The 27,500-nt window shown below is 47.9% G+C and overlaps 1 protein-coding gene across 6 annotated transcripts in view; it reads left to right on the top strand.

Moving 5' to 3' along the window:
* Nucleotides 1–22,043, top strand: part of actn4 (actinin, alpha 4) — a 49,050-nt gene extending 27,007 nt beyond the window's left edge. Inside the window, exons 2-23 of one of the 6 annotated variants that reach the window (XM_068585689.1) lie at nt 694–808; nt 1,746–1,865; nt 4,244–4,330; nt 5,321–5,408; nt 6,909–6,987; nt 7,225–7,306; nt 10,553–10,638; nt 11,743–11,835; nt 11,919–12,044; nt 12,159–12,263; nt 12,424–12,571; nt 12,742–12,892; nt 13,350–13,458; nt 13,947–14,087; nt 14,179–14,361; nt 14,661–14,795; nt 15,151–15,330; nt 16,144–16,290; nt 17,340–17,420; nt 18,896–18,961; nt 19,669–19,827; nt 20,133–22,043. In XM_068585689.1, coding sequence (XP_068441790.1) covers nt 694–808; nt 1,746–1,865; nt 4,244–4,330; nt 5,321–5,408; nt 6,909–6,987; nt 7,225–7,306; nt 10,553–10,638; nt 11,743–11,835; nt 11,919–12,044; nt 12,159–12,263; nt 12,424–12,571; nt 12,742–12,892; nt 13,350–13,458; nt 13,947–14,087; nt 14,179–14,361; nt 14,661–14,795; nt 15,151–15,330; nt 16,144–16,290; nt 17,340–17,420; nt 18,896–18,961; nt 19,669–19,827; nt 20,133–20,291 — 2,640 coding nt within the window. In that variant the 3' untranslated portion in view covers nt 20,292–22,043. The other 5 variants (XM_068585686.1, XM_068585687.1, XM_068585685.1 and 2 more) reach the window with 5 other exon arrangements.
* Nucleotides 22,044–27,500: the final 5,457 nt, after the last annotated feature.

Genomic DNA, 27,500 nt, shown 5'->3' with positions numbered 1-27,500 from the left:
GGGCTGAAGGGTACTATTATTCAGGAGGTCAATGGGCGCTTTGTGATCCCCATGATGGGTGTGTGTGTGTGTGTGTGTGGGGGGGGGGGGGGGGGTAGCGAGCAGCCCCCCCCCTCCTGTCATAATGTTTGAGCGCAGGAGCGAGGTGGAGAAGGAGGAGGTCGAGGGGTCAATGCATTCAGGCTCAGTTCCAGCGGTGGTCGTTGACGATCTGTATAAGAAGTTTGTCTAAAAGTTTGTTTTGCTGCCTTTCGTCCTGCTGTGACGATAAAGCCTGAGTCACATGACAGAGGCTCTCCACGCTGCCGTGCCACAAAACTCCTTTCAATAAATTGATAGAAAACACATTTCTGAATGGAAACCAGAAGCTGAAACGCAAAGAACACGTAGATCTCCAGCAGCTGCTGTCGTGTGATGTTTGTGCTGGTCGACATGCTGTTGGTGGTTCTTTAACGTCGCTGGCCGCTCTGTATGTATGTATTGTGTTATAACATCTGTCTCCTCCCCTTTTCTACTGCTACTTCCTGTCTTATCAAAAGCAACTCCCTGACCTTCCTTCCTGTCTATTGAATTTCATTTTCTTTCATTCTAGATTTCAAAGTGGTTTGCTGTGGTAAAAGCTGAAAAAACAAGACAAAACAAACTAACAAGGCTTTGAATAATCACCTCCTGTCTCGGTTGTCTCTCCCTCAGACTTTCACGGCGTGGTGCAACTCCCATCTGAGGAAGTCCGGCACGCAGATCGAGAACATCGAGGAGGACTTCAGGGATGGGCTCAAACTCATGCTGCTGCTGGAGGTCATCGCAGGTAACTCACCTGTAGACTGACAGCTCCCGACTCAGCCCCTGATGGCTGCTGCACGGGTCCTAAAGCCCTCAGTGTTTGCGGCCAAACAAAAAAAAATTAAGTCAACTTTAAATTTACTTTTTGAAGTTGATTTCTCCCAAAGATGTCTCTGTCATTCAGGGGAGTTCTTATCAAGCTTTAACGTATATTGAAGTTAGTTATTGTTACTATATCAGCCTTCAAAAGTCCACTATCTGTCGACTTGTAAGTCATAGAAAGATCGTGGTTTGTTGTTGTGTCTTTCTTGCCAAAAAGCCTCCGCTGTGTTGGCGTAGCAGCGTTGTGGCTAACGGATAACGGCCGCCTTGCTCAGCTCGTGATTGGCTCGAGCGGGTGTGTGTGGGCGGGACATCGATGCCGCTTTGGCTCACAACAACGTCTAACTCGCAAGATGGCAGCGCGAGGAACCTCCAGTTCTGCAGAGCGAAGCGATCTCTGCACGGAGCCGCAGGGGCCGAAGCCTCCGGTGCAAAATGATCAGATTGTGTAGAATACTGAGAAAATAACCTCAAGCTCTGAAAGAAACAGCAGCAGCCTGCTATCGATCAGTCACTGGTAGACCGCGGGGTTTAATTCCAGGTTGTAGCTCAGTACTTCCTCATATAAACTGCCATAATACATTCTGGCTTCCACATTCACTCCAGTTTAGTTTTTTGTCCCTTGAGTGACGCCATCGTCCCGTCTGTAACTCAAACCGTCCTGACGGAGTGTTTTCTGCTGAGCGTGTGGAAACTTGCTCAGCTCTCGTCACCACAGGAGCTAACTGCACACTTTTTGTTTGTTCCCCTGTGTGTGTGTGTGTGTGTCTGTCTCTCTGTGTGTGTGTGTGTGTGTGTCTGTCTCTCTGTGTGTGTATGTGTGTGTGTGTGTGTGTGTGTGTGTCTGTGTGTTTCCACAGGCGAACGGTTACCCAAACCTGAGCGAGGAAAGATGAGGGTGCACAAGATCAACAATGTGAACAAAGCGCTGGACTTCATCGCCAGCAAAGGGGTGAAGCTGGTCTCCATTGGAGCAGAAGGTGAGCAATCAGACCTCGCTGGTAGAACTTCAGGTCTTTCATGCACCTCAGGCCCGCTTAAAGCCTCAAGAGAACGAAGGGAGCTTTCGCTGTGTTTCCATCCCGCGACAGGACATCTGGACATGGATGAGTTACAAATAGCTGTGTTGCTAATGACGAATGATTTATTTAGCTTCAGATTAGTCTTTTAATGAATATCTGGCACCCAAATCCCATATTTGTTTATTTTGTCCCTAAAAGAACAGCTGCACGGCATAATGATGCCAAAGTAATACCTCACAAAATAATTAGTAAATTAACTTCAATAAGGACACGATTACAGCTCTCTTCAAGAACACAGAACCTGCCTAAGAACACGGAACCCGTCCTGTCTCTTCAAGAACACAGAACCTGCCTAAGAACACGGAACCCGTCCTGTCTCTGTAAGAACACGGAACCCGTCCTGTCTCTTTAAGAACACAGCACACGTCCTGTCTCTTTAAGAACACGGAACCCATCCTGTCTCTTTAAGAACACGGAACCCGTCCTGTCTCTTTAAGAACACGGAACCCGTCCTGTCTCTTTAAGAACACGGAACCCGTCCTGTCTCTTTAAGAACACGGAACCCGTCCTGTCTCTTTAAGAACACAGCACTCGTCCTGTCTCTTTAAGAACACGGAACCCGTCCTGTCTCTTTAAGAACACAGAACCTGCCTAAGAACACGGAACCCGTCCTGTCTCTTCAAGAACACAGAACCTGCCTAAGAACACGGAACCCGTCCTGTCTCTTCAAGAACACAGAACCTGCCTAAGAACACGGAACCCGTCCTGTCTCTTTAAGAACACAGCACTCGTCCTGTCTCTTTAAGAACACGGAACCCGTCCTGTCTCTTTAAGAACACAAGAACAGAAGGTGAAAATAGCATTAAGACCCAGATCCAGAGCAACTGTATCACACTGTGTGTGTGTGTGTGTGTGTGTGTGTGTGTGTGTGTGTGTGTGTGTGTGTGTGTGTGTGTGTGTGTGTCAGCTGGAGGACCGTGACCTTTATTCTTACTTTTATTGTGACATTCTTGCCACATGACACTGCTGATACTGATCGCCATTGGACTCAAAGCTGCCCAAAATACTGCACTGCTAAACACACTTTGCATAACACACACACACACACACACACACACACACACACACAGCCCACTAAAGGTCATGTACTGGAAACTAACAGAGACAAATGCTGACGTAGAAGACGGGAGAGGAAAGAGGTGAGGGCTGGTGGTGACGTCCTACAGAAACACTTCTGGGTCCATTTTATCTTCAGTCTTGAAGGAATACTTCCTCCCTGAACTCATGAAAAAGATTCTGAGCCACCAAACGAACAATATTTACTAAATCTGAACGTAATCTTTATCGGTGTTTTTAGCAACACTCGGCTTCCCACAATTAAACGAACATGATCGTGATATTGATATTTTATTGATATTTTAAAAGCTCCGCTCGTAGAGAACTGCATTTTAAATCAGATGTGTGCGATCCAGATGTTTTGCTTCTCTTTTTAGAGGAGCGTCCTGCTCGTCGTACGATACAACAGAGAGCAAAATGAAAAGGCACCAGAGTCAAACAGAAGAAGAACCTCATGTACAGACTTGTGCATTCGCACAGTTCTGTGCATGGACCGGTTTGTCCCTGTAAATCTGTTGATAGTGATCAATAATCTCAACATTGATCATAAAACGACCGATTACTATTTTGGCCACAATCTAAGAGTCTAAACACCGAAGACTCATCGAACAGGAAGAGCGTTGGGCTGACAGCGATGTGGGGACACGCGTGTGCGTGTGCGACGAGTGGAATGTGACCCACACGACACACCTCATCATCAACGTGTCATTACACACGACACACCTCCTTGTTGTGTGTGTGTGTGTGTGTGTGTGTGTGTGTGTGTGTTAACCTGCCAGATATGTTGGCAGAAACTACAACGGTGATTTAAATATTTGACGTTTTCATTAAATATGGATTATGCTCTCTGTGCAAACGATCGCTGTCGTTATCATTTAGGTATAAAATGATTGAATATGCTAATATGCCGTCATTAGTTTCGGCTAACGGAGTGCACCGTTGCTGTTCATTCAGACAGAACGTTGGACGTTCCCCCGTCGACTAGTCGGTTAACTGCATTTTATATCGACCAGATATTCATGTATTTTCTAAATGATTTCTAGAAATGACAAGTCTCACTTGGAAGGGAGACCGGCAGCTGAGGGGTGGAGGTGCAGCGGTGTGGGTGTGCTGGCGGTGTTGGACGAGAGAGCGAGGCGCTGCAGACGGCAGTGACAGCCGGTGAATGTAGACCCAACAAAAGGAACGCGGCGACTGATTATTAAATATTTTCATTTCAGAAATCGTGGACGGAAATGCCAAGATGACCCTGGGAATGATCTGGACCATCATCCTCCGCTTCGCCATCCAGGACATCTCCGTGGACGGTACGGCTTCTCGTGGCCTTTTCCTGTCCAAATGAACTCCTTCAGCTCGGCGGTCTCCTCTGCAGGGCTCTGCTTCCAGGGTCAACGAACCTCTTCCAAAATATTCATTTTTGTTGACAATTCTCATAGCGGCCTGACAGCGATCAATGAATCAAATTAGCCCCCACCCTCCAGAAAGAGGATGAATCCACGAGTCGCCCTTCAGGTGCTCGCCTTCAAAATATGAACCAACTCACCAATTGCTGTTGTCAATAATAATCTTATTTATTGGCTGTTTTGTGCAGATAATAGTGTGTGGTTTGAGTCACGCTGCAGAGACTCTCCTGTTGTCACCATGGTGATTGTTTCATTCATCGCCGCCTCCGTTGCGTCTTCTTCCTGTTCGGTAACTTAGTGCAACTCCAAAGGTTCGTCCTCTCTTTCAATGTAAGCAATGATGGCAAATTACTTATCCAACGAACAAATATTTCCATCATCAAATCTGTCGATTATATATATTTTTTAATGAATGCACAAACTGAAATGTCAGAATGAGTAAAGTTAGAGGACAGGAAACAGAAAGGAGACGAGGCCGCTCGTCCCTCCTGCGAGCAGCCGGCCGGTCCTGATCTCTGCTTGAGTCCTTGAGCCCTTGAGTCCTTGAGTCCTTGACTCCTTGACCTGGAGGACCGGGTCCTCTCCGCCACTGCAGCCGTCTGTGTTCCTGAGCTCTGGTGCCACCAGACAGAACGTTGAGTCACAGTTGTTTCTCTGCGTGTTGGTGGTCGCTGTGTGTGTTGGGACTCGTCATCGCGCTCCTCCAGTCCGCCGATGGACTCTGTTTACGTTCAGCACGCGGCACAAAGCGGGCACGGCCGGGCTTTCCTAAAATACAATGAGACGGTGATTTAAATGAGACCAAGAGACATTTCCTCTTCCTCCTCTTCCTCTCTCCTGCCGCTCCTCCTCTTCCTCTCTTCTCCTGCGCTAACGTCTTCCTCCTCATTGCAGAAACTTCTGCGAAGGAGGGTCTCCTCTTGTGGTGCCAGAGGAAGACCGCTCCCTACAAGAATGTCAACGTGCAGAACTTCCACATCAGGTAACACACACACACACACACACACACACACACACACACACACACACACACACACACACACACACACACACACACACATGTTTGGACAGATCTCACTGATAGTGTTATTTTTGTGTGAAAGGTTAGATTAAGTAAATTGTGTTATATTTAGTAATTATATATAAATATGTTAATTAAAGAACACTTCCATTATAACAGAGCAGTTTATTTTGTGTCTGTGGGCAATCCAAAGCGTCATCAATCAGTAAATATCACACAAAATCCAAACATATTGATTTACTAAAGAAACAGCAATAACCCGGTTGAGCTGTTCTGTTCTCCGGCTCCCTGCCGGTGGCCCGGTTCTGCTTTGCTGCCACTGGACCCTCCACACGACTTTAATAATGTGGTTATAGTTGTTATTAATAGTAGCTCTGATGGTGGTGGCAGTGAATAAAGCTCTGGCATGAGTGTACTACACACAGACGTAATAGAACTGGACACACACACACACACACTCCGTGGTGCTTGAGCAGCACGTAGTGGTGTGTGTGTGTGTGTGTGTGTGTGTGTGTGTGTGTGTACTGTGCCAATGTTCATGCTGAATGAGAGCTCAGTGCTGTATCTGTAAAGTAGACACAGGACTCCTCTGAGGCGTAGAAAGGTCGCCCCCTGTTGGAGACACTGGAACACGTTTCACTTGAATCAGAAGCCAGCGTGTCGGGGAAAAGTGGCATCTGTGTGTTTGTACATGTAATAAATAATGGAGTATGTGAAGAAGCCGTCTGAAGGCATCTGAAGTACAAAAACAAACAGTTTTAATTATCATTGCTTTGCTCAAGGTCAAGCAAAGGGCAAGTCTAAGTTAAGATCAGGGTCGTACATTCATGAAAAACCTGGAAAAGTCATGAATAAAAATGATGGACAAGGTACAGGCCTGGAAAATGTTTGAGGAAAACACCTCCAGAATAAAGGACGTGTGTTTCAGTTCCAGTATGTCTAAAGACGCTCACGCTATCGTTTTTTAAAAGACGGGTAGATGAAATGAAGCATTCTGATTGGTTGAGAGTCACATGGTCTCTGTATTGAGCCGTAATGTCCTGTACGCATGTTTACGTTTACCAGAGCCTTCCATTCAATGCTCCATTTCAAGTAGTGCATTAAAATAACACTAGATTTTGCTCGGCTGCTGCTTGTCATTTCAAACAAACATGTTGCGTGTAAACATGATACGTTCTGAGTTTCTGCATTGATATTTGGGGGGATGACTTTTGATGACATGGCAGTGGTGAAAGACAGAGCTGATGATGCTCTGCAGCTACGAGCAGACGAAGATGAGGAACTGAAGGGTTTGATAGCTGATCACACAATCGTGACGATAACGCCAGTCGGCCAGTCGGCTGTAGTCTTCGTGGTGCGTTCAAGTGCAACTTTTTGTGCCTGAGGCAGCGTTGATTCTGGGATGTGGAATAGTCCACGTTCCCGTCCTCGCTCACGCTGCTCACCTGCGCTCTCCCACAGCTGGAAGGACGGCCTCGCCTTCAACGCTCTGATCCACAGACACAGACCGGATCTCATCGATTATGACCGCCTCAGAAAGGTAGACCACGACACACACACACACACACACACACACACACACACACACACACACACACACACACACTCTCTTACACGAGTGCTGGACATCAACACTAAACCCAGATCGGACCCAAATGTCTTTGCATGTGGTGACGCAAACCAGTAAAGTTTAAAATGATCACCAATAAAAAAACCTGCCAATCAAAAGACAAAACAGACATGTGGTTGTCTTCTGACGCTGTGATTGGTCGTCTAGGATGACCCCGTGACCAATCTGAACAACGCCTTCGAGGTGGCTGAGAAGCACCTGGACATCCCCAAGATGTTGGATGCAGAAGGTAGGGGGTGTGTGTGTGTGCGTGTGTGGTTGTGTGTGTGTGTGTGTGTGTGCGCGTGTGTGTGTGTGTGTGTGTGTGTGTGTGTGTGTGTGTGTGTGTGTGTGTGTGCGTGTGTGGTTGTGTGTGTGTGTGTGTGTGTGTGTGTGGTTGTGTGGTTGTGTGTGTGTGTGTGTGTGTAACCCGGTGACTGTGATGCAGGTGGGCAGTACTCTGTGATTTACAACCGGTGAAACCGTCGACATCACGGCTTCAACGGTGGTGAGCGTTGCAGGTCTCAACGCTTTATGAGCTCAAACTAACGCAGAACAGCGTAGATGCTGAACTAAACAACGTGTTGAAGAACACGTCAGAGCTGCCTCTACGCATTAGCTGTCAATAAGTTGTCAACTTTTAAATCAATTGTCAACTCTTTTGATAATCGCTTAATTGTTTAAGTGGCTAAAAAAAGAAGATATATAATATTTCCTGGTGTACGTCCTCTGACAGATATAAACTGGATATCTTTGAGTTTTGGACAAACAGAAATAAAAACATTTATCGTGTCATCTTAGAAACGTTATTGACAAAACTCCTAATCGATCAATCAGAAAGATTAATTTACCATGAAAACAGTTGCTGAATTTCATTACCGCCTCACTTCCATTGCAGTCACAGTGATGATCTCCAAATGCATAAAGTCAGTCATCGATGGAGCGACACCCCCCCTTAACCCCCCCCCCCCCCCTCACACACACACACACACACACACACACACACACACACACACACACACACACACACACCACCTCTTTAATTTAAAAAAGTTTCTTTCCAGAACTTATTGTTCTAGAATATCCCACTTACCCCGAAAGATGTGTGTGTGATATGTGAGTGGATGTCCCTACGTGTGTGTGTGTGTGTGTGTGTGTGTGTGTGTGTGCATGTACTTGTGTGTCCTCTGTACCTGAGTGTGTGTCTCCATAACCACGATCTCCCCCTGTAGACATTGTGAACACTGCTCGTCCGGATGAGAAAGCCATAATGACTTATGTGTCCAGTTTCTACCATGCCTTCTCTGGAGCGCAGAAGGTACCCTCTGACCTCTGACCTCTGACCCTGACCTTTGACCCGCCCCCTTCTTCCACACTAACAAGGTGCTACTTCCTGTCCAGCATGGCATCAGCCTCTGCAAAGCCTCCGAGCCTCCACGAGGACACTGGATTCGGCGTGGACACAAACGCACACGCGCACACACACGCACACACACACACACACACCAGCTCAAATGGCGTGAATGTGACTGTTGAACGTCGATGTTCTCACGGAGAAGAGCCAGCAGGTTGCAGAAGACGAGACGTGTCGGTTCTTCGTGTTTGTGTTCAGAGGTTTCTGTTGGGTCGGGCTGCAGAACCGTTAGAGCTTCCATACTTCATTCACAGCAATAACACTTCATGCAGCGAAGCCGTTTCTCCATTATTCGTGTTAAAGCTGGTATTCCTGCAGTTCCAGATGAAGGTCCGGCTCCACTAGCATCATTAATATTACGTCTGCGGTCCCGGTGGCGGCTGCAGAGGATTGTTTCTGACTCGTGTGACTCAAACATTTACAATAACTACGGAAAGTTAAGAAGTCTAAATGTCAACATCGATATCAAACCGTAATCATTTCCAAAATACAAAACGTGTTTTTATCAAACTAAATATTCTCCTTAATCAATATTTGTTGTCTTGGAGCCTCAAAGACGAGGCCACTAATATTTACAGTAAACTCCTGGCGGGTTATTGCTGCGCACATATATTCTACATTCTTTATGAATGATTACAAAATAATCTGTAATATTTAATAAATCCTTTGTAAACGTCTCAATATTCCATCGATGCGTGTCATATGACCTTTCATGATTGAGTGATCAGAGTTTTGATCCCAGAGTTAATCTCGCGGTCATCTCGCGTCACGACGTTGCTGCTTTGCATCTTCGATCACAAAGTCCCAGCGAGAGATTTGTATTATAATATTTGGCCTCGTCACTCTCCTCCACCCGCCCATATGTCGTCTCCTTCGTTCCTCGCTTCCTCTCCTTCTCTTGCCTCCTCTGCTCACTGCGTCCTCCCCGGAGACCTCCGACAGGAAGCCCGCTGGTGCGTCTCTTGTTTTGCTCCCCGTCCTCTAATTAATTCTCTGGCTCAGTCAGAACTTGTTTGTGAGCTTCTTCCGTCTCCGGAGACGAGCGAGTGAGCTCGTTCCATGTGCAGCTCGTGATGCTCCTTTCACTCTGCAGTCAGACGCTGGAGAGCTGCAGCTCTGAAATCTCCAGACTTGCTGCTTTTGTCAGCACGTCGTCCTGTTCCTGCAGCGCTTTTCACCAACATCTGGTGTGTTTTCAGTGTGTCCACACACACGTGTGAGAAGCTTAACTTTTAGGTTGGAGTCCCTGAAGTTGTGTCAGTCAGAGGTCAAGTGTCATAGAAGAGGTAGTTTAAACTTTTAAGCCTTTTCTGATGGATTAACGTTAGAATTATTAACGTTATAATTTGTTGGGTTTTTGTAAGGGAAGAAGTGGGCAGAGTTTTGCTGTTTAATGTTCTCATTCAGTGGAGTGCAGGTTGACATGTGCATTAAGTGGTTTTAGTTGCACGTTGTATTTTTGGGAACCTTCCACCGCCTGTGTCCACAGTTCTGTGTTGACTCTTGTTGTTTGTGCCTCCTGATAATGTCACGGCCTCTTCTGACCCGCGACACGAAGAAGCGACCGCCGTCACGTTGTGAATGATCCGCGTTCAGTGAAATCGCCCAAACACAAATTTCAAGGGCGTCATGAAGGTCGATGTGTGAGTTTGTGTCCCGGCGCTGAACGTACGACTCCAGTGTCCTTCAGCTCACTTCAAGAGGACAGCGTCTCCCTGACGCCCCGCCTCAGAGTGTGTGTGTGTGTGTGTGTGTGAGTGTGTGTGTGTGTGTGTGTGTGTGTGTGTGTGTGTGTGTGTGTGTGTGTGTGTGTGTGTGTGTGTGTGTGTGTGTGTGTGAGTGTGTGTGTGTGTGTGTGTGAGATGGTGGTAAAAGGGGGAACCTGAAGCTGAACCTGTGGACCTACAGAGGAAGCCCAACCCTCTCTCGCCCCCTGCAGGGAGCGAGCACCACGCAGCTTTGGCTTCACTCTCACTCTCTCCTTCTCTCTCTCTCTCCTTCTCTCTCTCTCTCTCTCTCCCTCTCTCTCCCTCTGGTTCCCTTCTTTCGCCAACCTCTGTCTTCCTGCTGGGTGATGCGTAGACATCGTGGGCACGCTGCGGCCGGATGAGAAGGCCATAATGACCTATGTGTCCAGCTTCTATCACGCCTTCTCTGGCGCACAGAAGGTGAGCTGTTCACGCCTTTCCAGACTCACATTAACACTTCTATGCAGCAACAGGAAAGAAAACAGGGTTTCCATCAGTCGCCGTGTGTTTTTTATGAATCTGGACAGTGAGAACACAGGGAGCAGTTCCCTGAGGGATGTCGGTGGTATATCTAGTGTTGACACTGAATTGGGCAAAAGGCATAAATACACTGAAATGTTTGCGCAGCATTTATTAGATGGAGATTCTTTATATGTCTCCTGGTTGGAAATGCATCTGGAAACCCAGAGAAAAGTCAGGTGGTATCAACAGATTAGGTGCATGATGGGAACTCTGACAACAGCAAATGCTTTCTGATGCTTTGTTTCTCTGGACATCGACGGTGGAGTTACTTTATGGTCATTTACACAAACTCCTGTTGCTTCTTACTGCGGGAAAACACTGTCGATGTCCTCCAGCTTGTCTTCAGCTATTAACACCCCTCAACTCTAAATGATTCTGTTACTGTGTGATGTTATTTGTTCATGTATTTGTAATGTATTAGTTTAGAAGTATTTCAACGTGGCCGTGTAGGATGGAGCAAAGAGAAAGTTAGTTGAATCCACATGTCAAAGTGCTGTGTACTGTGTTTGTTTTATTCCAGAAGTACAGTAGTGTAATGTCCTAGCAGACCTCGCGGTGTGGACTGCAGCGCTCCATCAACCTGTAACTAGATGTATGGACTTGAGTTGTGGCGGGAGACGCATGGAGCTTTAAAACACAAGATTCATTTTTTTTTGCCACATTTAAACTAACCATCAACAGCTGGAGCATGATTTTATTCGTTCGATCCATTTGTTTGAGTTAATTTGCACTTTTCTTTAACAACGTGTGCCCTTATGATTAGCTGGATGACTATTCACTGCCTGTGTGTGGAGTGTGTAATCACAAACTAGGAAAGTAACAGCTGAGTTATTAAAACGCTTGTAATAAAATCTCAGGATGACGTAGTCGCAGCGAGCCGGAGAGCTTGTGTTGGTTTTCAGTGACTTCTTTTAGAAGTGCAGCTTCAGTGAGCCAACTCAATGTCATGAGTTGTTTCATCCAATCACTGCGAGCGCCACTCACCACTCTGCTTCCCGATAGGCCGAGACAGCCGCCAATCGCATCTGCAAGGTGCTGGCTGTCAACCAGGAGAACGAGCAAATGATGGAGGACTACGAGAAGCTGGCCAGCGAGGTGAGAACACAAAAGAGATGTTGAACGTTGTCGCACTCTCCGAAAAGAACCTTGACCACGAGTGACCTGAACCCGTCTCCCAGCTGCTGGAGTGGATCCGTCGCACCATCCCCTGGCTGGAGAACCGGACCCAGGAGAAGACCGTGAACGACATGCAGGCGAAGCAGGAGGACTTCAGGGACTACCGCTGTGTCCACAAACCCCCCAAGGTACGATGAGCCTGCAGGGCTTTGACTTCAGACTCAACGGTGACCAGTCTCGATGCTCTTGGTCCAGATGCTGCATGAACGTGTGCACTGACCTCGTGAGCCTCCTGTCCTCAGGTCCAGGAGAAATGCCAGCTGGAGATCAGCTTCAACACCCTGCAGACCAAACTGAGACTCAGCAACAGGCCGGCCTTCATGCCGTCAGAGGGACGCATGGTGTCTGTACGTATGCGGAGTCGTTGCCGTCACCCTGTTTAACACAAAAGAGAGAAGACGTTTGAAGTTCTTCATCTGTTACAAGCTGCAGGAAATAAGCCTGTCATACAAAATAATGTGATTACGCCGCTGTGCTCTGATATCAGAACCTCATGTCTGCTCTCAGGATATCAACGGGGCGTGGCACAACCTGGAGGGAGCGGAGAAGGGCTACGAGGAGTGGATCCTCAGCGAGATCAGGCGCCTGGAGAGACTGGAGCATCTGGCTGAAAAGTTCCACCAGAAGGCCGCCATCCACGAATCCTGGACCGACGGTACGCAGAGGACACGCACACATGCACACACACACGCACACGCACACACACACTTCTTTACAAAAGTGTCAACAGAAGCAAAATGAATTGTTTGGTCTTTCCGCTCTTCCAGCGATGTCCAGCTCGTTTTAAGCATCTTTCAGGTGAAGTGCATGATTCACTGTGTGCAGGTAAGGAGGCCATGCTGACGCAGAAAGACTTCGAGACCTCCACCCTGTCGGAGGTCAAGGCGTTGCTACGGAAACACGAGGCCTTTGAGAGCGACCTGGCCGCCCATCAGGACCGAGTGGAGCAGATCGCCGCCATCGCTCAGGAACTCAAGTGAGGAAGACGTGTGGGAGGGAACGAGCGCTGTGACGTCAGAGCGGACGCTGCCACACGGGCAGAAACTTCCTGAAAAGTGGAGCCAGTGCAGAAGTGCCTTAAACCTGCATTCTCTGTACTGGCCAGCAGGGGGCGACTGTTGTTGTTGCAAAACTAAGTCTGTTTGTACAGAAGTCTGAGAAAATGATTTATTCCCTCCGTAAACATCGTAAACATGAGTCAGTCTTTAGTGTTGTAGTTCATTTAGTAAATTATGGTCCATTTTAGTGTCAAACCTGTGATTAGCCACACCCATTCAAGAAACCCCTCGACTTTGAGGCGAGACAATCACTGCAAAAACCCCCAACAACCCGTATTTGTGTTTTAAGAAGGTTCCTTCTTACTCTGTACACCTGGATGATTGCTTCATGTTCCAGTGACGCGTGGCTCTGAACTCTCTGCTCTGCGTTTGCAGCGAGCTGGACTACTACGACTCGGCCAGCGTCAACGCTCGCTGTCAGAAGATCTGTGACCAGTGGGACACGCTGGGAGCCTTCACCCAGAGCCGCAAGGAGTCCCTGGAGGTAAGCAAGCGCCCGTACAACCTCTTCTTTCATCGGACTCAACATTTAGAGAAAATGTGCTTTCACTAGCTAATTACATTCAAAACATATACAGGTTGAATGAACAGGTGCATTATGGGCCAAAGCAACTAATTGGCGTGTAATCCGCCTGCATTGAGATCACACAAAATGACTAAAAGCCATTTTACTGCCGACTTCATCAAAACTACTATGAACTATTAATGGGAGCAACATGCGTGATATTTGTCTCAAACTGTCAGACGAGTTCACAAACTTTAAACATTGAATTAAAACTGTTAACACATGTTAAAAAATCCTGAAATAAAACATCTACCTCAAAGTAAGGTATGAAGGATGTTCTGTTCTCCATCTCTGACGCCGAGGGAAGTGTTTGCTCCGTCAACAGCTGCATCTTTATTATGTATGTCTAAACATTGAAATCCAGCGTTTATCATGAACGCCGCCTGCGGCCGTCTGCTTGCCAACAGAGGACAGAGAAGCAGCTGGAGTCGATAGACGAGCTGTACCTGGAGTACGCCAAGAGGGCGGCGCCCTTCAACAACTGGATGGAGGGAGCGATGGAGGACCTGCAGGACATGTTCATCGTCCACAACATCGAGGAGATCCAGGTGAGCGGTCAAGAGCGCGCAGGTGTGAACTTCACCTGGCACCAGAGCCTTCTCGTTCCAGACGTCATCTGTGTTTTAATCTCCTCCTCAGGGTCTCATCACAGCCCACGAGCAGTTCAAGTCCACCCTGGCGGAGGCCAACAAGGAGCGCGAGGCCATCCAGGCCATCCAGGCCGAGGTGCAGAAGATCGCCCAGAGCAACGGCATCAAGCTGAGCGGAGCCAACCCCTACACCACCATCACGCCCGAGAGCATCGACGGCAAGTGGGAAAAGGTGAGCCTGCGCTCTGTGAGGAGGGGGGTAGAGGAGGGAGGACGGAGGAAGAGGAGGAGGAGGAGGAGGGATGAGGAGGAGGAGGGAGGAGGAGGGAGAAGGAGGGAGGAGGAGGGAGGAAGAGGGAGGGGGAGGAGAGAGGAGGGAGGTGCAGCTCCTCACGACCTCCACATTCTGCCGGGAAAGACGAGATGCACCGCTCTCGTTTGTCATCTCTTTGTGTGCAACTCCAGACTCTTTCTAATGCGCGTGTGTGTGTGTGTGTGTGTGTGTGTGTGTGTGTGTGTGCGTGTGCGTAGGCGATGGCCATGGTGCCGCTGCGTGACAACGCCCTGCAGGACGAGCTCAACAAGCAGAACTCCAACGACACGCTGAGAGCCAAGTTCGCCACCCAGGCCAACACGGTCGGCGCCTACATCCAGGCCAAGATGGAGGTAAGAGACTCCACCCGTTGGTTTTCATTTGAAACAAACCGCTGAGTCCGGTTCCTTTCGGCTCTGGAAGCTGTCAATCAAACCCGATGCGGACCAAACGAAGGGAACCGGGTTCCTGATCGGTCATGTTGAATCCTCTGGTTGTTGGTGAGAACAGGAACTACAGAGCAGCAGCATCGTTGATGTTTCCTCCGTCTCCATCGGGACCAAACAAACCAGCTGGTGTGAACGCAGCCCAAAGGCACAGACGCTGACTCTAGAAAGCGGTTTAGATTCGCATGAACGTGTCGCTGCGTGCGTCTTCTGAAGCGTTTCAGCGGGATGGTAAAACACTGGCGTGTGCGTGTGTCGGCAGGAAATCGGCAGGATATCCATCGAGATGAACGGCACCCTGGAGGACCAGCTGAGCAGCCTGAAGGAGTACCAGAAGACCATCATGTCCTACATGCCCGAAATCAACACGCTGGAGGGATTCCACCAGCTCATCCAGGAGGCGCTCATCTTCGACAACCAGTACACCTCCTACACAATGGAGGTAACACACACAGACACACACACACACACAGACACACACACACACACACAGACACACACACACACACACACACACACACACACACACAGACACACACACACACACACACACACAGACACACACACACACACACACACACACACACACACACACACACACACACACACACACACAGACACACACACACAGACACACACACACAGACACACACACACAGACACACACACACACACACACACACACACACACACACACACACACACACAGACACACAGACGGCCTTTTTTTAAGTTGTTACTAAAGCACATAAAAATCATTACAGCATGTGTCCACTCTGCCTAACATACACACTTCTCCCCGGCTCCCTTTCCTCCTCTCCTCGTGTTCTTCCTCCCCCCTCGTGTCCTTCCTCCCTCGTGTCCTTCCTCCCTCGTGTCCTTCCTCCCTCGTGTCCTTCCTCCCTCGTGTCCTTCCCCCCTCGTGTCCTCCCTCCCTCCCTCGTGTCCTCCCTCCCTCCCTCGTGTCCTTCCTCCCTCCCTCGTGTCCTTCCTCCCTCCCTCGTGTCCTTCCTCCTCCCTCGTGTCCTTCCTCCCTCCCTCGTGTCCTTCCTCCCTCCCTCGTGTCCTTCCTCCTCCCTCGTGTCCTTCCTCCTCCCTCGTGTCCTTCCTTCCTCCCTCGTGTCCTTCCTCCCTCGTGTCCTTCCTCCTCCCTCGTGTCCTTCCTCCCTCGTGTCCTTCCTCTCCTCGTGTCCTTCCTCTCCTCGTGTCCTCCCTCCCTCGTGTCCTCCCTCCCTCGTGTCCTTCCTCCCTGCAGCACCTCCGTGTGGGCTGGGAGCAGCTGCTGACCACCATCGCTAGAACCATCAACGAGGTGGAGAACCAGATCCTGACGCGGGACGCTAAAGGCATCAGCCAGGAGCAGCTGTACGAGTATCGCGCCTCCTTCAACCACTTTGACAAGGTCAGGGCCCGAGCGCCAGGGCTGCTTCAGCTTTACTTTGTACTTTAGCGCCACGGCGTGAAACATGCATACAGAGCAGTAAAAACATGCTTTTAATGTGTAACATGACTGAATCAATGTCCAGACCTCACAAGGAGGAGAGAAGAGAATTCATGCAGATGTTCAGAGCTCATGTTGGAGAGGTTGTTGCTTCTGTTTGGTGCCTTGCTTCTACTTTAGCTGAGAAAGGGAGAGGAACCGATGTGTGTGTCACAGCAGCGTCCAGACAGAAGACAGGAGTGTGTTAGTCGAAGGGTTTGTGTTTGAAGTGGGGGCAGAATGAGGCACACGTCGCTGCGTTCAATACTTCCACTACTCTTCCCTCCAAGCGGCCTTTTCCTTACGGGGACTGAAGCCGTGAAGATGTTGTAAATGTAGCGTCCACAGGGACTGATATTGATCCTTCGAGGTGTCTGACGTACGTCCACAGCTGGACACGGCTTTGCCTCTGCGATGGCTCTCCTGTCTGCTCGGAGCTTCTCGCACAACCCGTCTTCCAAAACAACAGAATAATAAAACAGATTTCACCTCCACCCTGATGGTCACAGCCTGTTTAGCAGCAAGATGCACAGAACTGGTGCTTCACCAGTAAAATGCACAACATGTCACCAACCTTGTGTGTGTCCAACCACCGCAGTTCCCCATCTCACACCTCTGTGTGTGTGTGTGTGTGTGTGTGTGTGTGTGTGTGTCACTTACCCACCACATCTCTCCATGCCGGTGTTTCTGGGTGCATCTTGCGTTCTTGTACAGTTCCACACTAGAACCTTTGAATCTCTCAGAATCTCCACACAGAACGCGACAAGTCATCACCATGTTGTCTGGTCCTCAACGGGTCCGCCATGAGTCCTGTGTGTGTCTGTGTGTGTTGACATTGTCTAAACATCCATGAATGTCTTGTCCCCCCCCCCCCCTCTCCATTCTCCCATGTCACCCTCCACCCCTGCATGCCGTGTGACTCTCGCGCCCGTCCTCCACCACCTCATCGCCGTGTCGTTGGCCGATCTCAGGACCACAGCGGCGCGCTGATGGCCGAGGAGTTCAAGGCCTGCTTGATCAGTCTGGGCTACGACGTGGAGAACGAAAAGCAGGTAGAGCCGTTCAGCGAGCGCCGATGTGCGTTGGGTTCTCCGGGCAGGAGAGCGAGATCGCCGCCAGGCGTTCTGCATGCAGGGGGCTGAGGCGTCCATCTTTTCAGTTTCACCAGTGATTGTTTGAAGGCACAATGAGGATGACTTTCCTAAAACGACAAACACACAAGGTCAGACAAATGCTCTAAAGTCGTGTCAGACGTGTTTCACTCACAACACACAACACATGTGCTCATTTTCACCCTTGACTCATAGTTTTTACACTAATATGGATTATTATCCAGGTCTTTACAAGGTTTTGGTAAGTGATAGACAAACATGATCATGACGGTGCTTTAAAGGATTAAATAGCATGTTTGTGTTAAATTACATCACAACTGATTTATTTTTAATCCAGGGTATTTCATCCAGGATAATCCCTTTTGATATGTAGACTCCCCTTTCCAAGAGGAGTCCTGTCCAAACATAAATAACAGACTTAAAAATAAGAACATTTCAAAAGAAAACTGTTAGAACTTTAAAATGTCACCTGTTTAAATTCACCTTGATCACAGCCTCAACATGTAAAAGAGACGACAGTGAAGTCTGGCTTCAAACATTTTGGAGGATTATAATCCCGCACTAAAGACGAAACATCTGGATGTCAGAGACAACTGGATTAGTTATCTCAGATAAAACGAGGTGCTTGTGCCTTCCTCCATCACTGGTTTTAGATCATCACGTTTTCTACATGAATTGGACAAAATGAGCCTCATGTTGTTGTATAAAACAAACTGGTGTGCGATCAGCCGGCGTTCCTCCTGCTCCGGGGATCCCGACGGGCTCGAGGTCGGGTGGGGTCCCGTCATCAGCATGGAGGGTCGAGGCGGTGTGGCGTCTCTGTTTGTCCACCAGGGGGCTCTGTTTGTCCACCAGGGGGCTCTGTTTGTCCACCAGGGGGCTCTGTTTGTCCACCAGGGGGCTCTGTTTGTCCACCAGGGGGCTCTGTTTGTCCACCAGGGGGCTCTGTTTGTCCACCAGGGGGCTCTGTTTGTCCACCAGGGGGCTCTGTTTGTCCACCAGGGGGCTCTGTTTGTCCACCAGGGGGCTCTGTTTGTCCACCAGGGGGCTCTGTTGCTTTGTGCCGCTTCAGCTCAGAAACCAGACTCTCTCTCTGAACAGACTCCTCGTCTGTGTCTCTCTGTCTGTGTGTTTTACTTTGCTGTTAACAGTTTGTGCTTTATTTTGTTCAATCTTTCTTTCACGCCCTCCCCAAACATTTCTCTCAAACATTTGTATATTTCTATTTCTGTCCATCACTCCTTCCCTCTCTTTCATCCTGTCACTCGTGTCTCTCTGACTCCCCCTCCTCCCTCCTCCCTCCCTCCTCCCTCCTCCTCCCACCTCCCTCCTCCTCCCTCCCTCCTCCCTCCTCCTTCATCCCTCCTCCTCCTCCTCCTCCCTCCCGGCCTTCGCTGTGCTGTGCGGCGCCACAGAAGCGATCGGGACAGATGGTCTCGGAGGACTTCCGGGCTCTACTCATTTCTACAGGAAACAGCCTGGTACTGCTTCTGCTGGCATGTCGCTCTGTGTCCACAGGCCACAACACCTGCATTCAACAAAGTGTGGCAAAAGTTCTTCTTTAAGGGCAAAGAGTTCACGCATTTCAGAACTTTGGCTTTTGGGGGGGATTAAAAGATAAAAAGAGGTTTTGAAGAAAAGGTTTTGTGTCTAAACAAGTATTTTTGGTTTTTACCGAAGACAAACATGAAAACCAATCAGTCCTTTTCATGCTTTTCTTTCATCAAACATTTAGCATTTCTTTATATTTTTAAAGTACATTTTGCTGCAATATCTTGAATCTCAGTTGACGCCTGCAGACACCTGCTCGCTCTCCATCCACCCGCTCGCTGCTTCTTAGTTTGTCTGTGTCTACTTCCTGCTACCGGCTGAAGGACTACTTCCTTTGTCCATAGCATTAGAATCCTACACACCTGTTTGTCCCCGTCTCTGTTTCTTATAGGTATTAACGTGTGTGTGTGTGTGTGTGTGTGTGTGTGTACTTGTCAGAAGTGTGAAGTACAAAATATCAGAACCGCCATCTTAATTTTTTTCCACGTTTTTCTCCGGCTCAGTCTATTTCCTGGCGGTCCTGATGTTTTTACACACTTATGGGTGCTGTGTGTGTGTGTTTGTTTGTGTGTGTGTGTGTGTTGGAGGGCAAAGGGCTGCCTCTCCTGGGTTAACCCGTTGCTGTCTTGGTTGCCAGGGAGACAGTGAGTTTACTCGCATCATGGGCATCGTGGACCCCAACGGCAGCGGCGCCGTGACCTTCCAGGCCTTCATCGACTTCATGTCCAGGGAAACGACCGACACGGACACCGCAGACCAGGTCATCGCCTCCTTTAAGATCCTGGCTGCTGATAAGGTGAGTGTGTGTGTGTGTGTGTGTGTGTGTGTGTGTGTGTGTGTGTGTGTGTGTGTGTTGTTTAATGTAGAATTATGTCCTATTTTGTAGAAGTTTCCCATCTCTACTGTACAGGTGAAGAACCTCAGGAGGATGTTTTCATCCAATTACATAATATTTATTTCATTGTGCAGTAAAGTGATAGCAGAACAATAGATGATGATGATGATGATGATGATGATTTTTTATTCTTCAGCAAAGTGATAGAATAACAGACAACAGTATTATTATCGCTCACCGTCCTCTTCCTCTCCGGTCCCCATCAGACCTTCATCACGGCCGAGGAGCTGAGGAGGGAGCTTCCTCCGGACCAGGCAGAGTACTGCATCGCCCGCATGGCGCCCTACTCGGGGCCCGACGCCGTGCCCGGCGCCCTGGACTACATGTCCTTCTCCACCGCCCTGTACGGAGAAAGCGACCTGTAGAGCAGGCAAGAGGAAGAGGAGGAGGAAGAGGGCTGGACAGAGGAGGAGAGAGTCATTCAGTGCGTGGAGGAGATGCCTAGGAAACCAGCGTTTGTAACAAGTGGAGTGGTGGTCATGAGGTGCCCCTGCGTGTGCCGGTTTAGAAATCTTCTAAGTATTTTTTTTTTAAGAACGCTGATATTTGTTGATTCAACTGTAGTTAGGGTTGGCGGCTCTGTCGAATGTCTCTTTTCCCAGCCTCCATAAACCGATGGAGCCTAATTAATTTGTGTAGAAAGGTTGATGTGAACGGGCATATCCAGGGGCAGCTGCTGGTCATGTGGGCGGGGCCTTCAGCTTCACCCTCTCTGCCTTTTGTGGGCTCAAACCGGGGAGGGGATGGCGCGAGCTAATCTGATACTCATGATAATTGTTTGTTTATTTTATTATTTCTTTTTTCTTGCCGGGTGGGGTTTGGACGTGGCGTCTGGCGAGGTCTGTGTATTAGATGCTAGAGAGATATATGCTCCGGGGGAGGGGGTGGCCAACCAGAGAGATGAACAAAAAAATAGATCTATTTACCCGTAATTCCCTTGTTGCTGGATAAGGTAACCTGTCTAACCTCAGCGCTTTCTTTCCTCCTGTCTGTTTATTTCTTCTCATTCTTTTTGAAATGTTTTTCTGTGTTTCTTTCCCCGGGAGCGGGCGGCAGAGTTTGGGGATGGTGGGCGGTGGCGGGTGGCGGGCCGGCGGCTCGGCGCTGTACATATCTTTTCAGTGCGGAGGGTGGCACACACGGCCCCGGTTGTTAAAAATAATCAATCGCAAGCTTTCCAATAAGGGGCCAGAGTGGGATTTATTTTAAAAAAATTAATACAAATAAAATGACAAAAACACAAGCAATTTAAAAAAGAGAAATAAAAGCCAACGACAGCGTCGCAGAGAGCAGTTCCAACAGCGGATAGGTTTGAGCTTCCAGAAGTTTTTCCTTTTTAGGTTTGTTTCTTTTTTTTCGCAATGGAAAAAGTTGGTCGCCGTGACGTTGAAGGCTCGCGTACCTGAAGGCCTTTTGTTTGAAACCCACGACGGGCAAACGACCATATTTATCCACTAATATTTGCTTCTGTGAAACTATTCTCCTGGGGTGGGCTTCAGGTGCTTATTTAAATACAAAAAGACTATACATTTATATGATAGGTAGGATTGTGGTAGTCAAAGTTAGACCAGTTTTATATACCTGAAATCGCACACAGATGCAGAAAGATACTCACACACACACTCACACACACGTCATGGATGCATCTGATTGGCTGAGTGAAGATTTCTTTGCACTTCCTGGATGTTTCTTTTTTTGAGCTACCATAGTGCCACGCTGTGGAACGGAAGAATGGAAAAACTGTAAGAAATGAAATGTGTATTGGTGGCCACAGCTCTGTCTCTCTCTCTCTCTCCCTCTCGTTCTCCCCCTCTCTTCTTACATCCCGTCATTTGTCGCTAAAGAAAAGGGAAAGAAAATGTTCTGCATCAAGCAAGAACGATCAGCGAGGGGTCTTTATGTAAACATTCCATTCTTTGCAAATGAAAACTTTTCTTAAAAAAGAGGAAATTATGTTTAAAAAAAAAACCTATGCAATCATAATGTGTTTAATAGCAGAGTTCTAGGGGAAGTTATGGGCATCGATTGGGCCCTTTTCTGACAGTTTCCTGTCTAAATGAAACAGGTCAACAAGATTTCTCCAGTGTTTGTTGCCGTTGCGGAGGGAGGAGGAGGGAGGAGGGGGAGAGGAGGGGGAGAGGAGAGAAGGAGGGGGGAGAGAGGAGAAAAGGGAGGAGGAAGGAGAGAAGGAAGGAGGAAGGAGAGAAGGGAGGAAGGGGGAGAGAAGGGACAGACAGGGAAAGAAACTGGAAAGAAAAGACTCGGACCAAAAACGTGTTTCCATTTTTTTCTTCTTTCTCTTTTCCGCTGCGAGGTTGGAGAGAAAATGAACTCTGGAATTGTGATTTTCTTTTTCTCCTTTTTTTTGTACTTTAATATCAAACCTTATCTGCTGTACTGGAAACTGCAACGCCTTCTGTCTCTAATGATAAGTGTTTTCAGAAAGTTTCACAAAAGCACACATAAAAGTTTCCTTACAAAATACCTCTGCTTGAAATGTCTTTTTTGTTGTTGTTGTCCTGTTTGTGTTGAACTTGAGATCTGCCGTCAATGACACTAAAGGCTGTGGAAACAAAACTATCTTGAAAAGGTTTAGTTCACCGTGTCTTTTCAAATGTTAGCACAGGGTGACCTTCAAATGTTAACACAGGATGACCTTCAAATGTTAGCACAGGATGACCTTCAAATGTTAACACAGGATGACCTTCAAATGTTAGCACAGGATGACCTTCAAATGTTAGCACAGGATGACCTTCAAATGTTAGCACAGGATGACCTTCAATTAGCGTTGAGATGGTCTAATGATGACGCAGCTTTCCAAGCTTGACGTGACATTAGCATATTTGTTTACATATTCAATACAACTGAGATATATAGATGATGATGATGGAGTGTGTGTGTATGTATATGTGTATATATGTATATATTTGTGTGTGTATATATATATATATGTATGTATGTATGTATGTATATATTTGTGTGTATATTTGTGTGTGTATGTATGTATATATTTGTGTGTGTTTATATATATATGTATATATATATGTATATATACGTATATATGTGTGTGTGTGTATATATGTATATATGTTTGTATATGTGTGTGTGTGTGTGTATATATGTATATATGTTTGTATATGTGTGTGTGTGTGTGTATATATATATATATATATATATATGTATGTGTATATATATATGTATATGGATGGATGGTACAGTTGTAGCCTGTTATATACTGCAATTGGGCACGAGGACCGGAAATGAGCAGTACCTTTTGAAGAGGAGTCTGATCTGCGCGCGCATCGCTGACCTGCTTGTACGCGCGCGGGAACAACTTTCCTTTAGCAGCTGGAGATCACCAAACGGCAACATGCCGAGCGGCTGTGTGACCTCCGGAGAAGAGACGCCTTAGTCGGCCTTTGCTTACACTCTTCCTCCTCCTCATCACCTTCATCCTCACCCGGGCCGCGGCGCTTTGAAGCCTCGGGACGACGGACAGCTCATCAGGGCGCGCGGCCGCTGCTCCTCGCGCTGCCTCAGGGTGATGCTCGCGCGCTCCTTGGCCTGTCGCGCGCTGCTCGTCGCCGTGCTGCGGTGCAGACGGACCCGAGCTGCTGACTGTAAGCTCGTGTGTGAGGAATTAACTGAAAGTAGTGCGCGTAGCAGAGCAGGAGGCCGGTACAGACGGTATACCGGTTTAGTTTAAACAGGTTTACAGGTTCGTGGCTGAAGAGTTGTCTTCAGTTTATCAAGCAGACAAGTGTACACGTGTTCAAAGCAGCACTTATGAAAGATACGACCAACACATGATCAGGGCTCTGCAATATATCAATACCATATCGATAATGTGTCATACATTTTTAATATAATATAGTAGTATGTATGTGTATATGTGTGTATACACAACAGCTCCAAAAATAACAACAGCTGGCGTGAGAAAGAAGTCCTTGTTATAAGTCCGCCTCGGTTTTGGTGTTTTGACCGTCGCCATCTTGGATTTTGTCCGTCACCCTCTACTTTTTGCAACCAGTGAATGGAAGTGACCACAGCTGAACAAAGGAGTGACGTAGAGACTTCATGTAGAGCTGGGTGAGCAACCTGTCAGTCACCTGGTGGCCCCGCCCTAAAGCACACCCTGGTGTATTGTCTAGTGTGTATTCACTATACACACTATTTTTTTTGGCATATTTGCATTTCCTCCTTCCAACGTGTGTGTGTGTGTGTGTGTGTGTGTGTGTGTGTGTGTGTGTTTTGTTTTGTTTATCTGTGTAATTTGCTTACTGTTTAGGGACCACCAGCGGCTACACCACAGTGGCTCCAAATTTTTTTTTTATCAGCTTTGACTTTAATTGGTTTAGTCAAACAGAACAAGCTTGACGACGCAACACAAAAAAATAACAAAACAATCTGCTTGTTATTCTGATGGCATCAAAGGAAATATTGCTTTTCAGAGTAACACGATTAATATTCATGATTAATTTAGAAGTTGTGTGCCGGGAGGTTGGCTATGTATGAGACTAGCCAGACACACACACACACACACACACACACACACACACACACAGTCATGGTTTTAAGGCCCATAAGCTCTGGTGGTGATTGTTTTAACACTGAGGATAGTGTAGTTATGACAATCTGCCCTCTGCAGCTGGGCTCCACCTTTATAATATTAATAATGATAATAAAGAATAGTTGCTGGTTTATTATTCCTATTGAATCAAATAATTGATTCATACATACGGTAAACCTGTCAGCGGCACCTCGGTCCTCCACCTCATGCCCGACTGCACCGGTCAGATATATGTTCCTCACTATATGTTCTCTTCTTGTGCTGAGTGTCTCCTCTCTGGGAATGACTGCTTCATAAGCACGAGTATGATCACGCACTGATGCACCCAGCGTTGCCTCTTAATCGTCCCATTTTACAGCCGTGAATGCTGCGTTCCCTCGGCGGGTTCCCTCAGAGGAAACACACGGAACAAATCAGAATAAATTGCGGTTTGACGGTTTTGTTCTCGGGGGGTTTCGTCAGCGTTGTTGATGCTCAACGTTTTTAATGGGATGCTTTTCTTTGGTTCACTGGTGTGAGGAGAACTCCCAGCAGGGACTGGTAACGTTGGTCCTGCTGACGAACACCAACGTCCCTGCAACATCTTGACTGATTAAATAAGTAATACTTAGCTTAGCTTTGTGGCAGACACGCACAACATCTCCACCACTGACGCAGCTTCTAGAGAGCCGCCCTGCAGCTGGCAGGAAACTCTTCCTGCAGAGTCTGGTGAGAGCTCTGCAGCTGGAAGCAGAGCATGCTGGGAGTCGGAGTCTCCAGGTGTGAGGATGGAAGTGGATGTTCTTGTTCTCAGGTTCAAAATAAATCTCACTCTCAGGTGTTTTTCACAATCCCGAGGGATCTTGGCTTTGTCCCATTTTATTTATGAATTGGTTTATTTGGTGGGGAATATTAATGCACATTCATAAAACATCACTGTAAATGCGCCAAGAGGCTATTTTTTTTTTAATCGGCATAACCTCAAAAAAACAGAATATGGTCTAAATGTCAAAAGTTATGCATCATTTATCTTTTCTAAGTGTGCAGAAGTAACAATAAAAGAAGGAAGAGAATATGAATACGAGTGAAAACATTGATTCAGAACATCCTGACATGAACTGTCCAGTAGCTTCACATGCAACTCATGACCAGCAAATGAATGAGGCACAAGGGAGTTGAGATGACGCTAACATGCTAAAAGCATGCAGAGTATCTCAATCACAGAAGCCGGTCTGACACGGTTCAGGCTGCATGATCAGGCAATGCACAGGACTTGTTGAGAGCTCTGCAGCTCAACGTCGTTACCGTCTGTCTTCAGACTGGAGGGTGTTCATGAGGCTTTGGGAGCGTGTACAATGCATCTTCTACCCCGTGAAACATTTCCAAAGTCACTGCTCTGACATCCTCCTGTGTGATTGTCACCTGGTGGATTAAAGACTTTACTGAAGGCCCAGACGAGCCTAGTCGGCGTTTCTTTCTATCGGTGGCGTTTTCTTTATTGGACCGCTGTGGATGCAGAGCTTCCCTCTGGTCGGTGGTCAGAGTCCCCAATGATGAAAAACACAATTTCACAGTTCAGTGAGCAACACGGACTCGATCAAATACCTGATTCACTGACAGGACTGTTGGAAGAACAGAGGGCTCCATCTGCTTCCTGTTCCTCGCCTCACTTTGGCCAATCGACTGTCAGTACTTACATCGTTCCTCCATCTGTTCACTTTGTCGTCTTCACAGCCTCCTCCCCCACCCTTCCCATCTTCCTCATCCTCCCCTTCTCCTCTCCTCCTCCTCCCTCCACCCCTCCCTCTCCCCTCTCCTCCTCCATTCCACTAGTCTGCGTCTCATCCTTCCTCCTCCTTCATTCCTTCTCTGTCCCTCGCTCTCCTGCTTTCCCAACGGTATCATTTTATCGTTTAACAGAAGCCTCGTTATGCCAGATCGCACCGCTACACACACACACACACACACACACACACACACACACGTACAATAAGGCTGAAACAGTACGTCGTCTCTGATGGATGTAGTCTGGATTCACGTCTGTTCAACGCTTCACCTTTTCATGGTCGAGTAAAAAGGATGAAAACAAAGAACTTTGCTTTGTTTTCTCATGTGGACCAACCACTTCCTGCTTCTGAAGCTCTCCTGCAGGCGGAGACTCTGACCCGTCTGCAGCTGCATGTGCAGTCGCTTCAACCTCTTCCTGTGGTCGTCCCCGTCTCTTTCCACCAGGCGCTCCAACACTCCTTCCTCCGGCTCCGCCTCTCCGTCCTCCAACACTCCTTCCTCCTCCTGCGACGGAGGCTGAAGCTGCGACGGTGCGCCAAGACGTTCTTGCAGCACTGCGACCGGGACGGAGACCGAGGCCTGACGCTGGAGGAGCTGGAGCTGGGTCAGAACCAGAGGTCAGCAACATTCAAAGCGTTATCTGAGCTGAGCGCTCAGACTGACAGCTCTTGATGTTGGTAAAGATGAGCCTCACCGCTCTGCAGACGTCTGTTCAGGGACGACAATAACTCACACAACATGCCATGTATGTGGAGACACAAAACCCAGTGGCGGCCATCTTTGCTTATCATAATATACTGCATGTATTATATTGATGTCATCAAGCAGCTCCTCTCTGGTCCTCACGGCTCACTGTCTGCTGCTGTTCTAGTGCAAAGAGCTCTCTGGTCTAGAACCTTCAACCTCTTCATCCAATCAGGTCTCACCTCTGTCTCTCTCTCTTCTCTCTCTCTTCTCTCTCTCTCTTCTCTCTCTCTTCTCTCTCTCTCTGTCTCTCTCTCTTCTCTCTCTCTCTTCTCTCTCTCTCTTCTCTCTCTCTTCTCTCTCTCTTCTCTCTCTCCTCTCTCTCTCCTCTCTCTCTTCTCTTCTCTCTCTCTCTTCTCTCTCTGTCTCTCTCTCTTCTCTCTCTCTTCTCTCTCTCTGTCTCTCTCTCTTCTCTGTCTCTTCTCTCTCTCTTCTCTCTCTCTTCTCTCTCTCTTCTCTCTCTCTCTTCTCTCTCTCTCTCTCTCCTCTCTCT

This window comes from Clinocottus analis, unplaced genomic scaffold (assembly GCF_023055335.1).
Source record: "Clinocottus analis isolate CAN_PGR_092001 unplaced genomic scaffold, fCliAna1.0.p SCAF_2, whole genome shotgun sequence".
NCBI lineage: Eukaryota > Metazoa > Chordata > Actinopteri > Perciformes > Cottidae > Clinocottus > Clinocottus analis.
The sequence above is the reverse complement of the archived record's forward strand: the minus strand, read 5'-3'. Positions and strand labels throughout refer to the sequence as shown.